At 40.5% G+C, this 14,420-nt stretch overlaps 1 protein-coding gene across 1 annotated transcript in view; it reads right to left on the reverse strand.

Moving 5' to 3' along the window:
• Positions 1 to 14,420, reverse strand: part of DDX60 (DExD/H-box helicase 60) — a 78,933-nt gene that overhangs the window by 23,208 nt on the left and 41,305 nt on the right. The window contains exons 19-28 of the mRNA XM_075066361.1: positions 13,386 to 13,501; positions 12,334 to 12,476; positions 11,916 to 12,025; positions 11,416 to 11,520; positions 11,157 to 11,285; positions 9,430 to 9,557; positions 5,936 to 6,094; positions 4,165 to 4,306; positions 2,352 to 2,504; positions 1,160 to 1,264 (exon numbers count right to left, since the gene is read on the reverse strand). Coding sequence (XP_074922462.1) covers positions 1,160 to 1,264; positions 2,352 to 2,504; positions 4,165 to 4,306; positions 5,936 to 6,094; positions 9,430 to 9,557; positions 11,157 to 11,285; positions 11,416 to 11,520; positions 11,916 to 12,025; positions 12,334 to 12,476; positions 13,386 to 13,501 — 1,290 coding nt within the window. The remainder of the gene's footprint in view (positions 1 to 1,159; positions 1,265 to 2,351; positions 2,505 to 4,164; positions 4,307 to 5,935; positions 6,095 to 9,429; positions 9,558 to 11,156; positions 11,286 to 11,415; positions 11,521 to 11,915; positions 12,026 to 12,333; positions 12,477 to 13,385; positions 13,502 to 14,420) is intronic.

The following is a 14,420-nucleotide window of genomic DNA, read 5'->3' on the forward strand; positions in this document are numbered from 1 at the left end:
GGTATTCACCCACGAAAGCTCATGCTCCAAAACGTCTGTTAGTCTATAAGGTGCCACAGGATTCTCTGCTGCTTTTACAGATCCAGACTAACACGGCTACCCCTCTGATAGTTTAAACTGCTGCTTCTATTCTGACAATTTACAAATCTACCTCTCCACTCCTAAGTTGTCTCCATCCTCTCCAGTCCTGCATCTCATCCTGTTTCTCTGACCTTTCCTCTTCAATGTCTCACTGAAATTAAGCATAACATAACCAAACTACTGAGCTTGTCTCTCAAGCCCTCTCCAGTTCCCTTTATTTTACCATCAACACCATCCCCATCCTATTTATTGCTCTAGCCTGAAACCTGGGGGTCATCTTTCATTCTTCTCTGTCCTTTGCCCTATGCATCCAAGCCATGTCTAAAATCTGCTACGTTGTTTATCAGTGATGAAACCATGTGTAAATTATGCAGATCATTACAAATTACTGCCAATAAATCATATATTCTATATATGCACCATATGTTACAAAACACGATGTAAGAATCTTTTACAATTTTAATATTTTATTGGGACTATTTTTGTATCCTTTTCACCTGTCAAGCCAGGTGCCTTAACCATGAGTCCAACTTTCAGGCCTTAGAGGCAAATTTAATAAACCTCTCAAATAGCTTCTTGGTACCCAGAATCATGATATTTTAAGGTCAGATACCTCAGGACCTTCTGGTGGATGCAAATGTTGGTATTCCTTGGGAAGCTGATAGTGGTACAAAGTTCTATTTTTCTGATATTCCATTTTTTAAAGTAGTGATATTTTTGTATAAGGAAAACCTGTCAGAAGTGTAGAACTGAGTCTTGTCCATCTTGGAATTTGAGCCCACTTAGTTTGGTTGGATGGTGGTGGAGTGCCAATAGACCAGATATCACAGGGGGAAACCAGATTTTATGGTCCGTGATGCGTTTTTCATGGCTGTGAATTTGGTAGGGCCCTAATCATATGCCTAAAATCTTCATGTGTGGTGTGTGTTTTCCCTTTTTCATCAAACTTTTTAGACAGAAATATTTTGACCAGCTTTTTATATGTACACATATATAGCTGTCCAAAACTTTTCTGTCTAAATTTATGTATGTGTGTACAGATGTGTGTGTTAGTTAAACTGGCTGTGTATTTCAATACCTGTCTATAGTTCAGAGCATCCAAATACACAGAATTCTGTGTGAAGACAACCGATTTACATGGCATGTTGATTCCTAAAGCCAGTGTTCCAGTAGCTGTAACCACCTAGGAAAATAAACATAAGTATTGAAAATTATATTTATAAACATGTGTTTCCATTCTGATAGCCTTAAAGATAGAAATGCTAAATAGAAAATTAATTCACCTCTGTACATTATTACTTCCAGGCAAAGATGATGACAGGTACCCACAACAGGTACTCCATCCTTGAAATGATGGAATTATAAACAGAGTAAATTAGGTACAAGCAGTAGCTCAACAAGTGAAAGAGGGAAGAGAAATGATCCTGACTGGTGAACAGACAATATGGAGCAGCTGTGGAAAATCACTGCTACACAAGTAAAGGATTACTGCTGTCACTTTCATTTTTATTTGGATTTTTTAAATTATTAACAGCATAATGCCTTCAACGGTTAATGTACAACTTGGTTCTTCCCTCAATGATAAGTCATAATTGCTTACCCTAACGTATTTTGTCCATTTTTATGTGGCTTCTTCTGTCTTGTTGTGCCCTGTTTGCACATTGTTTTAATTACGGTTTGGTGTGTAGTTGCTGTTCGTTTGGGTTTTTTTGGTGTGGGGAGGTGCAGAAGGCTTGTCTTGGCTCTCACAAAAAGTTAATTGACTTTTCTATCTCAGTATCTCAATCTTACTTACCATGCTTATCTTTATCTTAAAAAAATTTGAGCAGTTTCGGATCTTCAAATAAGTTTGTATGAAAGAGCCAAGTATTTTATTATTAAACACTGTAAAGTATTTTAAACAATTTATATTGAAAGACATACAAAACAAGGCCCTGATCCTGCTAATATCTATATTTATGCTTAACTTTATTCACATGGAGAAATGCATGTAAATGTAAGTATTTGCAGGATTAGGGTCTAAGAGTCTATTGTATTTTATCTTAGGTATTCTAAAATGGTGTCAGTCTGGTAAACTGCATAGATATGCCATTCAATTTGTTTACTAAGGAACACATTTAATGTACATTTTGTAGAGATTGTGCTTGCACTTACATTTGCCCTCAGTAAGTGAACGCATACTCAAAGGAGATCATTACATGTAAAAATATTTAATTCTCAAAGCAGATACTGTTGTATACTTAAAAAAAAATCTGTGAAAAACGATGAACCTGGATAAATCCCATCCTGAAGAGCATCTCCACCAACTGCCTTCCTCTTTGTGACACAGAAGCATGATGATATCCAATTCCTCTCAGTGCCAGTGTTTTCAGTGTTGTATTTGTTTTCATGAACTTCACTCGATCAATCACCTTCTGCAAAATCTAAGAAAATGAAAAATTTCAAAGATATTTTTCATTTTTATTTACATTCATTTAAGCCAGTGCCAGAATGGAATACAATTGAGTAATGCATTGTCCTAAAATTGCCTGCTTTGGCCAACCAGTACTCTCAATAGAAAATCTGTTACTAACAATGTGCAAGAGATGCAGATGTAGACTAAAACACTGCTTGGGTTAGAGATAATCCTGTGGGCTGCCAGTGACACATTTCAAACCAAATAACACATTGGGTAAATCTCTTTTCTGAGATCTGATTCATTGAATTTAGTCATGGTTTTTGGGTTTTTTTGCAGTTCAAGCAATTGATTCTTCCATCTTTACATGGAGTAAAATTTACCTAAGTGAGCTTTTTAATTGATTTCAGGTACTACTTGATATGAGTAAAATGGCCGAAATTTCTATGGTGCTCATCACTGTAACATTGTTTCCAGCATAGAAAATCAAGCAATAACAAATAGATAAACAGCTACATTCTGCCACTCTTATTCATTGAATAGTACCTTACTCCTCCATTAGTCCACTGAATCCAATAGGGTATACAGTGTTACTCAACATGAGTATGGCTATCTGAAATTGATCTTGAGTTAAGGTAAAAAGTAGATGGAAAAAGTGTCAACTTGTAGTCCCTAAAATGAAATCAGGGCCAACAAGAAACCAGCTGGGGGATAAGTAGATGTTTGTGTGTGGCATATATATTTTAAAGTAGGCAAATACATTTTTAAGTCTAAGAAAGCTAATATCTAATAGCAATCAAGACAGATTGATTTTAAGTTTTCTAGTAACTAATGGTGGGGAGAATTTCAGACTCTGAGATGTATTTTTGAAATATATAGCACGTACATTTAAACATATTAATTTTCAAAGTAAAAGGGGGCAATTAATCTTAGATACAGTGTTTCATTTTGATTAATATTTAATTACCCTTATAATTGTTTTACCAATAAAAGTAAAGCAGCAATGCAATATACTTGGACATGAAGCCATTACCCTTAGGAAATTCCAGCTAGTAGAAAATACTCAGCAACACTGACTATCCTGAGCAAATTGGACCTGTCTTCCACTCTCTACATTGGCTTTCCATAGAACATCAAGCGAAATTCAAGGTCTCGGTACTAATCGTCAGTGGATTAGCCTGGGCTTAAGAAATCTAAAAAATCATCTAAATCTTTGGGATGAGGACCATGGCTCACAGCTCTACTTCTTAGGCACAATGGAACTCTCCAACACAAGAATAAAGCTTGTCTATGCAGGAGATGGAGTTTTCTCAGAAGCCAGTCTCAGACTTTGGAATACATGCCCACAGGGAGCTACAGGCCATCACAAACCTCACCACATTCCATTCCAAGTGCAAGGTGCACTTCTTTCACCTTGTCTTCTCTAGCAAACATGTATCAACAGTACATTTAAAGAAACATAACTTTAGAGGCTACACTGCACACAATTCTCCCCCTAGGAAGACAATGAGAGAGAGAACCAATCATACATGACAGATGTTAGTCACATCTTTTAAAGACTACTGGAAAGTGCTCAGATACTACACTGATGAAGGAAATAGAAGAACCTTTGCAGAATAAGTTCTTTCTCAGGGCCCAGCATTTATTATTGAAATGTAGAATTAGCAGCACTTTTGCTTTTTTCTTACGTCTGTATCAACAGCTTGGCTATTTGCATAGGTGCAATCCGGAGGGATTTCAGTTATCTTCCCAAGTTTTTCCATCAAATTTCCATGTTCAGCCTCCTCAAGTATCATTTTATCAGTTTTACTTGATGTAATTTTCATGTCACTATACAAAATACACATTAGTTGTTAGTTTGAACTTTTATCTAAGAAAATCTGCAATCGGTGTTTTAAAAGTTCACTACATTTTATTATTTGTTTTTGTTTTGAGATATTCCCACCACACCAATCCTTCTGCCAGATTGTACATAATAGACCATCAGGCTGATGTTTGTTTTCAGACACAGGATCTATTGCTGCTGAGCTCAATGGCAGAATTCCCACTGATGCCAGTGGAGCAGGATTAGGTCTATGAAAAAATATGAATGTGTTGGTCAAACACTCCACTTCTGACTCAACTGAAAAACGATATGAGGGCAGAGCCTTGAGGTACCACAGGTGGGCAAAAAATTGTACGCTCCAACTTGTATTCAGTTTTGATTTGTATTTAGTTTTTGTATGAATTTGGTCTGATACACCTGAAAAATCAGGAAGAAAATGTTTTTTGCGTAACAGGGTGGTCCTTTAAGGATGCTGAAGGAACTCTCCAGGGATCAGTCCTAGCCCATTCCAGGATTTTTCTCCTAAGAAATAAATGATGCACAGGGGATACAGTCAATGGGGGTGAGAAAGTGGTCTTGGAAAATTAACATGGAGTTTGAGGAAAATCTAAACTACTAACTCTGGTTTAGGGCCCAAGAACAGAGCTCTGACTAGAGTGAGCTGGAACTCTGGTCTCCACACATGTTAGGCCTGGTTTACATCTAAAAATTACATTACCCTTGGGACATCACTCAGGGCTGTGAAAAACTTCACACCCTGTGCAATGCAGGTAGGTCAACCTAACCCCCGCAGCTAAGTTGATGGAAGAATTCTTCTGTCAACCTAACTACCACCTCAAGGAGAGGTGGATATACTCCACTGATTAAAAAAACTCCTTTCATCAATGTAGGAAGGATAAGCACTGGAGCTATGTTGCTGTAGGGTAGACATACCCTCAGTATTTAATTTGTGCTGAGGCTGAGCCTGGGCATCTCTAGGCTTGGCGATTCATAGCCTAGTACCTCTAGGCTTGCCAGTTTATAGCCCCATCACCCCTGAACTTGCCACATCACTTCTTTTCTGTGTGTAAGAGATTCAAGCAGCAGTGCAACATTCTACCTCCACTCAACGCCACTGCTGTCAGAGGAACATCCCTGAAACGTTGCTCAGCTGCCAGTATGATGCTTGAGCCCCGACACATCTTTCATTACACATTAAGCACTGCATACCCTTAATGATGAGGGATCAGACTGACTCTGACTGACTCCTGGTGGTTCCAACCACTCCATCCCTCTCTCTCTCTGAACCTGGGATATTTAGTGCACTTGAGCAGCCAGACTATAATCCTAGCCTCAATAGGGCATGCTGGGGAAAATATAAAAACTGTCTTTTTTTGCACAATCAAGGAGCTAGGCTGTGCTCACGGGCTCTCTGGAGAGGTAGGCAAGTACGCATTATATTTTTTTAAAGAACGTTCTTTGAAACCTTGGCTAGTTTTTTTTTTGACAGTCCTAGAGAAAGACTACAGGTAGAAGGGGAATAAGAGAAAAATCAAATTTTTTTTAGTTTAGAAAGGTCTCTTTCATATAGATGTGGTTAAACAATGAATCTAATAGAAATCGTTTCAGTAGATTCAAATGCAAGTAATACTTACACAGTCTGATTCTTCTGCATCGACTTTTCCATTTTTTTCAATCTATTTGTTAGCAAATGTATTTGCCTTTCAGTCTTTGGTATTTGTTTACTCTTTTGCTTCTTCTCCAGATTGTTATTTATATTTTCAGCCCAGTTTTCCACCTTTTTAATGTCGAATCTTTAAAATAGATTTTAAAAACTAGGTAACTTAGTAGTAACTGTATTTCTCAAATAAATTGCCTCTACATATTGTAGAGTGCAGTTGTGCATGCATTCGTGCAGGAATATCTTTGTGCTGTTTCCCCTTCTTAATGTATAAAGATGGCCAACTATCCTGGCTGGAGTCATATGTCTCAGTGAATGTGCAAAGCCATATTCTGAGCAAGATTCTAATTAGATGCAAGATCCTGCCACCCTGATTTCTTATCTGTCTTCCCAGAATTTAGATTCTGAAGCATACAGACAGGAGGGAGGGCAGGTATCAATCTGTGAAAGAAACATAGTTTTCTCCCTATGAAACTGGTGCTACAGAGCTGCACCCTTGGAATAACCAGAAAAGGTAATGTACTGCACCTTCATGAAATGGGTGTCTGGTATAGCTTCCTAATCAAGAGATGAGTGCTGGGTCAAGGTAAAGGTATCTATCAAACTTTGTGTAGCCATGCTACACATTTCAGCATTGGGTATGATTGTGAAGGATCATGCACAATCTCACATTGCTCACATTCAAAGAAGCAAAGAAAAAAGAGGAAAGTGTAAGGAAACATATCCTCTATAGAAAGAAAAAGGCTTCTAAAAGAACTTCCCAATCAGGCCAACATCCATGAAAAATTTTAAATAAAAATGGGGGTCTTCCAGTTGCTACAGTTTTTTAGAATCGCTGCTATAGAGAATTATTATTCCGTAGCAATCCCATGCTCTTCTTCCTGTTCCTCCCTCTATATAATTAGGCTTTCCCTCATTAGTCATCACATTTGTTGGTATTTCCTTCCCTAACTGATATTTCTCACAGCTGAGCTGGGGCATGACTAGTTTGTCTGTCTGCAGACAGGGAGGATTCTCAGCACTTTCCTGCCAATGTTTTGTAGACCCCCATCACAGAAGCTATGTGTCCAGACAGAAATGCCAAGGTATGACCCCAAACTGAAAGTACTGATACTAGTAGTGATGGAGCTGAAAGCTGCTGCTCCAGGAATTCACCCAAGGACACCCAGGCTGCCTCAAAACTGGATCTTTATGGCTGAGCCTTTAGATTCAAGGACCTCTTCATTCTCTTTCCTGTGCATCAGAACTGATAAGGCAGATGCATATTTGATTCACATTATCTGAGGCAACAGATCAGAAAACCAACAAGGCATTGAAGCCAAAGTCAAGGCTTTGTGAATGAAAGTCAAGACCATTCCTATTTTAAGAGAACTTTTGCCATCTGTTTTATTCATCCTGACTATAAAGAGTGAACAATGCCATGGTCAAAGTGTTCAGATAGTGTGATGAGTATAGTATAGTAACGACGTGAGAGAAAAGGAACAGGCTGGGCACTTTTTGTCAGTGCCCTTTTCTCCCACACCAATATACACCTTATCCAAGAGAGAGATCCTGTGAGGATGTGAGATGAATTTACAACCTGACTTGTCATTAGCCATCTTGACTCAGAATGAGTGCTTAGGAAGACAGCAGAAGCAACAACATATCTTCTTTTAATATTTTGAAATATCTAAACCAAAATCCAAATAGAGAAGAGTTGGAGCTTGAAAAGGATAATGGTAGAAATCTAGTTAAAACCACTACGTTTAGAGATTTAGTGGCAGGTAAAAAAGAAAAATCCCCAAGAACTGAATATATGCAGGAACTCACACATCTATACAGCTTCGAAGTACAATATTGCATAGGCTATGAGGTTTCCTGACCCATTTAGACTAACTACTTTTTAATATAACATAGTGTCTCAGGCCATCTAAGAAAGGAAATCTGTGGAAATAGTTTCATGAATGTAAACAATCTTTTAATTAAAAATACATTTAATAAATAGCAATGACTTTTTCTATAAATTATCAGTTTTGAGAATTTACAGGGAAGGTGTACTGGGTCTTCATATTAGCCAAAGAGAGCTGCTTGTTTGTTTTTTGTTTGTTTTTTATTTTAATTTTACAAACTGACAGCCCACAACTCTGTACTTATTGTTAGCTGCAACAAGCATTCAGAGCTCTTCCTTACACTGTAAAAAGTGACCCTTTAAACACTCCAGCCACACCCAACAACTTGTCATAAAAACAGAAGCTTCTCAACACAGTTAGGTACAATATCATGCTATTCACTTACATGTGTGATGGACTTGTGGCAAAAGGGTTAAAGAGTGATTATTTTTAGAGTCTAAAATATTTCAGATTTAATGGGAGAACTATTCTATGCCAATTACATGTTCTGTAATACTGCTATACCTTGGTAGATTCCTTGGATTCATGACATTTTCTTTGATTATCATAGAAATGTAGGTCTGGAAGGTCTCAGTATGTCACCTAGTCTAGTCACCTGCGCTGAGGCAGGAATACTAGTCTAGTCACCTGCGCTGAGGCAGGAATATATGTATGGAGAGCCGGGTAGGAAAGGCTGTGCCTCCCCAAACAGCCTGGCCCCTGCCCCTATCCACCCTCTCCCACTTCCCTCCTCCTGACTGCCCCTCTCAGAACCCCCAACCCATCCAACCCCTGCTTCCTGTCCCTTGACTGCCCCAACACCTCTCCACACCCCTGCCTCTGGACAGTCCCCTTCCCCCCCGGGACTCCCATTTCTTATCCAACTGCCCTCTGCTCCTCGTCCCCTGACCACCCTCTCCCGGGACCCCCCACTCCAACTCCGCCCCGGGATCCCACCCCCTTATCCAACCTCCCCTGCTTCCTGTCCCCCAACTGCCCTCTCAACCCCTATCCACATCCCCGCCCCCTGACAGGCCCCCCCAAGACTCCCACTCCCATCCCTCCCTGTTCCTCATCCCCTGACCGCCCTCCCAGAATCTCTACCCCATCCAACCGTCCCCTCTCCCTGACTGCCCCCTAGAATCCCCTGCTCTCTTACCAGCAGCAGGAGCTGGCAGCCTCGACACCCAGCCAGAGCCAGCTGTGCTTCCCATGCTGCCCAGCTGGAGCTGCAGTCCAGAGTGCGGCCCATGCAGGGGCATGGCTGCAGGGAAGAGGGGACAGCAGGGGAGGGGCTGGGGACTAGGTTCCCTGGCCGGGAGCTTAGGGGCCGGGCAGGACGATCCCGCAGGCCATAGTTTGCTCACATCTCATCTAGACCATCCTTGACAGGTATTTGTCTACCCTGTTCTTAAAAGCCTCCAATGGCAGAGATCCCACAACTTCCCTAGGTAATTTGTTCAAGTTCTTTTTCCTAATGTCTAACCTAAATCTCCCTTCCTGTAATTTAAGCCTATGTACAATATTTCATGCAATATTATGTGCAATATTTCTCTATTATATAAACTGAAACTTTTTTTATTGCATTTGTGTGACTTACAGAAAAAACAGTGCAGGCAGTTTATCCATCTGTCTTAGTTTTTCAACAAAACATGGGAAATTGTCCTTCATGTCTTTTTCTGAACAATAGGGAGGATGAGGTTTGAGTAACTTCAGCACCCTGCTGGCCTAGAAACAGAGATAATGATTAGATGAAGAGTGCACAAGTTTCATTCTGAAGTACCTTTTTAATAAGGCTGCAGGTTTTTGTTATATAAAAATGATTATCAGTTCTAGCCTGACTACAACCTTGAGTTTGGTAAGTAATGGGATTACACTGCATCTCAAGATGTTGTAGGTGGGATAACAGACTGCTTAGCACAAAATTTCTGTTTGTTAAAAGAACAGGTTTTGAAATTTTTAAATATTTTTAAAAGAGAACCAGAAGGCAGGAGGAAGAAAGGAATTATGCACATTAATAATCAAAAGCACCTTAGAAATCAGATACAAGTACAATTTGTACCAAACTTTTATTGTACAGACAGGGCCAGTGCAAGGATGTTTCATGCCTTAGGCAAAACTTCCACCTTGCACCCTCCCCCACCCCCGAGCCCTGCGGCAGCTCCCTGTGCACCCCCCCATGTCCTGAGGCGCCCCCCCTGTGGCAGCTCCCCACACCCCCTCCGTGCAGCAGCTCCCCACCCCAGCTCACCTCTGCTCCCCACCTCTGCTCCCCACCTCCCCTCCGTGCGGCTGCTCCCCACCCCAGCTCACCTCTGCTCCACCCCCTCCCCAAGCCCTGCAGCAGCTTCCTCCTCTCCCCCCTGAGGCACCTCCCCCGCAGCAGCTCCTCACCCCCCTCCACCCTGAGGCGCCCCCCGTGGCAGCTCCCCCCAGCCCAGGGAGCCGTGCTGCAGCTGCCCGCCCCAGCTCATCCCTGCTCCGCCTCCTCCCCGAGCACACCGTCGCTACTTCACTTCTCCCACCTCCTAGGCTTGCGGCGCCTAAGCTGATTGGCACCACAAGCCTGGGAGGCAGGAGAAGTGAAGCAGCGACAGCCTGCTCGGGGAAGAGGCGGGGCAGGGGCAGGGAGGGCCACCCCCGTTACTTGCTGCAGGCGGCCCTCTCCACGCCCCCCTGCCCCAGCTCCTTCCATCTAAATGCCGGTGGTGACCAGGGCGGCCAAACATCCAGCCGCCGCAGTCACCACTGAAGAAAATGCCGCCCCCCAAATCCTAGCGCCCTAGGCAATCGCCTAGGTAGCCTAATAGATTGCACCGGCCCTGTGTACAGACCTTGTCAACAAAGTAGTTAGAGCCATACTCATTAAAATGGACAAAGTTATAACTAACTCTCAAATCTACCAAGTACTACACAGACTGTGGAGTTCTACTCTACTGTGTTATATATTTTCCTGACCTTTTGCCAATAAGTCTCTTGATAATCATGTTTAGTGTTAGTGTAAACCCTGAGATTTTTCTAAAGCCTAGAAGACCATCAAGATCACCATTCATCAATATATCTGCAAAATCTAGTCCATAACTTGCCAGACACTCAGATTAAGATCAAGTTGTCAAGTTCAGAAAAACCTAAGTAATATGGTATTTGGAAATCAAAAACCTAAAAAGTTCCAAAAATAGTCATAATTTTTACACTTGAATTAAAATCTGCTTTTAAAAATGACATACATTAACTCTCTAACTGAGGGAACTATAATTGCTTTGTATTAAATCTAGCTTTCTAGTCATACCTGAGAAGAATGTCACATAACTTGATCATTGTAGTTACCTTCATTCTGTTGTCATGTACAATCCAATTTTTTAGCTCTTCCTTCAATTCTTCTTCATATTTTCTTGCATCTGCTTTTGTGATTACTATTTTATTTTTAAAATGTGTAAACTTCTCAGGATCTAGCTCCTTAAAAACAGGTAACAGAAAAATTATGTTGTTATAAAATATGTACAATATCGTCTGACAAATATGCAACGGCCTCTTACAAACAACTGCTCAGACTAGTTGTGAAAATACATAAGTGATGAGTGCTTACATCAGCTCTTGGCCAGTTTTCCCAGACTTGTACCATGGAGTCATACAGTAAAATACTTTCTCGTGGAGAAAAAGCCAGGTCTGAAGGGAAGCCGTATTTATCTATCTGTAATACCAGAAAAAGGAAAGCAGAGAGGATTTATGGTTTCTCTGTGTGTATGTGTGTGGGAGGAGGGGGAGTTCCCCCTTCATCTTCCTGTTGGTGGGCAACTATTTCCCATCTTGTTCTACATTGCCCTTCCTTAGGTTCTTGTGTTGCAGTAGCCATTCTTGAGAGATAGAAAGACAGGATAGAATTTGTCTTTGTACATGAATGCTGCAAAAATGACACAGCATGATTCCTTCTACACGAGCTCAAGCCCTGTTTCTGCATCACCCCTGTCTTTTTTTAACCTGGGAAGGGAAACTGGTTTCTTTGCAAGATGTCATGAAGGTATGTTTTCTTAATAATTTCATAGCTCATTTCAAAAATTGTTTTGTTTACTATACCATTAAACTTACATGGTCCACACTTAGGGCAGCACATGGGTGATAGTGATGAATTGTGAAGTCATTGTTCTTTAGGGAACACACATATTTTTCCAGATCATTGTATCTCTCTCCATAAAGCACTGTAAACAGAACAGTAAGTTTCTAAATCTAAAGCAAGTTATCTAATAATAGTTTAAAATTAAAACCAAAAGGCCACCATTTTCAAACTTGAGTACCTAAATTTACACATCTAAGCAAATGGTCTTATTGTCAAAGGTGATAAGCACCTTCAGTTATCTTTGACATCAGTGGTAGTTGTGGGTACTCAGAGCCTTTGAAAAATCTCATTTTATTAGACACTTACATTTGCTGATTTTCACCATATGCTTTTTAAAAATCAGATATAAAGGACTAATCTGTTTTTTTAATGTTGCATTCTGATACATACCCAATTTAACTTTATATGATTTATTTAGTGTCTTGATATTCCTTTGTTTTTTAGTTCCTTTCTTGGTAGTTGTAGAAGATCTAAGGTTTTCTTCTCTTATACTTTCAACATGCTGCCAGTACCTCTTTACTGACTGTAGCCACCTAAACAAAAAATAATGCATTTGCTGGAAAATTAGTGCAATGTAACATACCTGCACAAACGATTCCTTTTTTGATATTCTAATAAACCATTGTTAACTCTTCAAACTAGCAAAAGCAAACTGCAGACTTCTCTGATACTCTGGAAATACTGTGAAAAATATCCCTTTTAGTAGAATAATACCAAGAATAAGAGAACAAAAGACATTGTGTCATTATGGAATAAATTCTTCCCTTTTAAATTCCTCAGATACGAGGAAATCATTGAATGTAGTAGAACAGATGCAAGTTCACTCTGTTGGGTAGCAGGCAGTGGGAAGCTTGCAGCTAGGGTCTTAACACCTAATATAGGCTAGGACCCCAGCCCTGTAGGGCCGCCCTATACCCTGGCAGATGGGGTCTTGGCCAGATGAGTGGGGAAGAGGAAGAGCTGGAGAGCCACAAACATACAGATCCACTAACTGAAGGCCCCTGCAGCAGCTAAGGTTATAATAGCAGCTACAGAGTAGCTCTCGAGCTTCTACAGGGTCTGCGATGTGGATTGTCTGTCTTCCCTGACCCAGATGGACCTCTTGGTTTATACATTAAGTTCAAGGATTGACCCTTATATAAATGCAAGTCACCTAAATCATCCTCTTCCATGACACAGCCCACAGAATGTGGAAAGTTATTCCAGAAACTATATACAGTGAACTGTGCTGAATTCCCTTCTTATTGTCTCCTGGTGAAAAATTCTGTGGGACTGCAGAGGGGGCAGGGTATGCAGCCCAAAATCATGTAAATTGCTTGATAGCAATTTAAGGCCCTAAAGATGTGTCTTCAAAATACACAGAGATTAAAAAAAGTAAAACAATTCAAATCAAATGAGGCAACTCATTTTGCACTTTCAAGAAAATAAAGCATTATATTTACTCAGTAAGATGTTTTGGGTTACTAATAGTTGCAGAGAGAGCCAAAAATGGACATCGAATCATAACTAGAAGGTGCTCCCAAACTTCTGCTCCAATTTCACCACCAAGACAATGGACCTGTTATTGGACATAATATTCACTTTTAAAAATGGATGTTTCACATTAGAAAAAAACCTCAATTTTTTTACTTTCTATACTGTACAGTAGATTTACAATATTTTCCCCACTGTCCTGCCAGTTTTCCAAGTCCTAACAAAGTAAATTAGACTCTTCCAGCACACCGCAGCAGGTTGCACTTCCATAAAGTTCTTTGGGATAAATATTTACTATTTAGAGACAGGGTGTGATGCTGGCAAACCAGGTCAGACTGGGGCCATAGGCTAATTTGCTTGTGTATTAGTATAGATCAAAGTGAGTAATATATATGTGTGTATTCAGATGTTTAAACTTCATGAAAACTAATGTAACATCACTTGTATTGTTTTCACTTATCTGTTCCTGTTATAATATAATGGCAAACATTTACATGGTGTATACCCTGTGATTAAATAACTCATCAGAAAAATCTTGTGAAATGCTAATGAAGGACTTCCAAAGCAAATGGCCATTGTGGTAATGACCTGAGGTCACAGACTCAAAGTGGATTCCACACTCATTCTTATCAAAAGAAAAGCCCATGTGAGTAGAGACACTGTCAGCTTGCTTTCTGTGTGAAGATATTATAAATATGGATTCAAAGAAAGTATCAGAGGAGTAGCCGTGTTAGTCTGGATCTGTAAAAGCAGCAGAGAATCCTGTGGCACCTTATAGACTAACAGACATTTTGGAGCATGAGCTTTCGTGGGTGAATACCCACTTCTTCTTCGAGTGCTTGCTCATATTCATTCCAAGTAGGTGTGCGCGCGCCGCGTGCACGTTCGTCGGAAGAATTTTCCCCTAGCAACACCCGGCGGGTCGGCAGGCGCCCCCTGGCGTGGCGCCTTTGCGGCACCGTATATATGCCCCTGCCGACCCGGCCGCTCCTCAGTTCCTTCTT

The sequence above is a fragment of the Chelonoidis abingdonii genome, chromosome 5 (assembly GCF_003597395.2).
Source record: "Chelonoidis abingdonii isolate Lonesome George chromosome 5, CheloAbing_2.0, whole genome shotgun sequence".
In the NCBI taxonomy this organism is placed as follows: domain Eukaryota; kingdom Metazoa; phylum Chordata; order Testudines; family Testudinidae; genus Chelonoidis; species Chelonoidis abingdonii.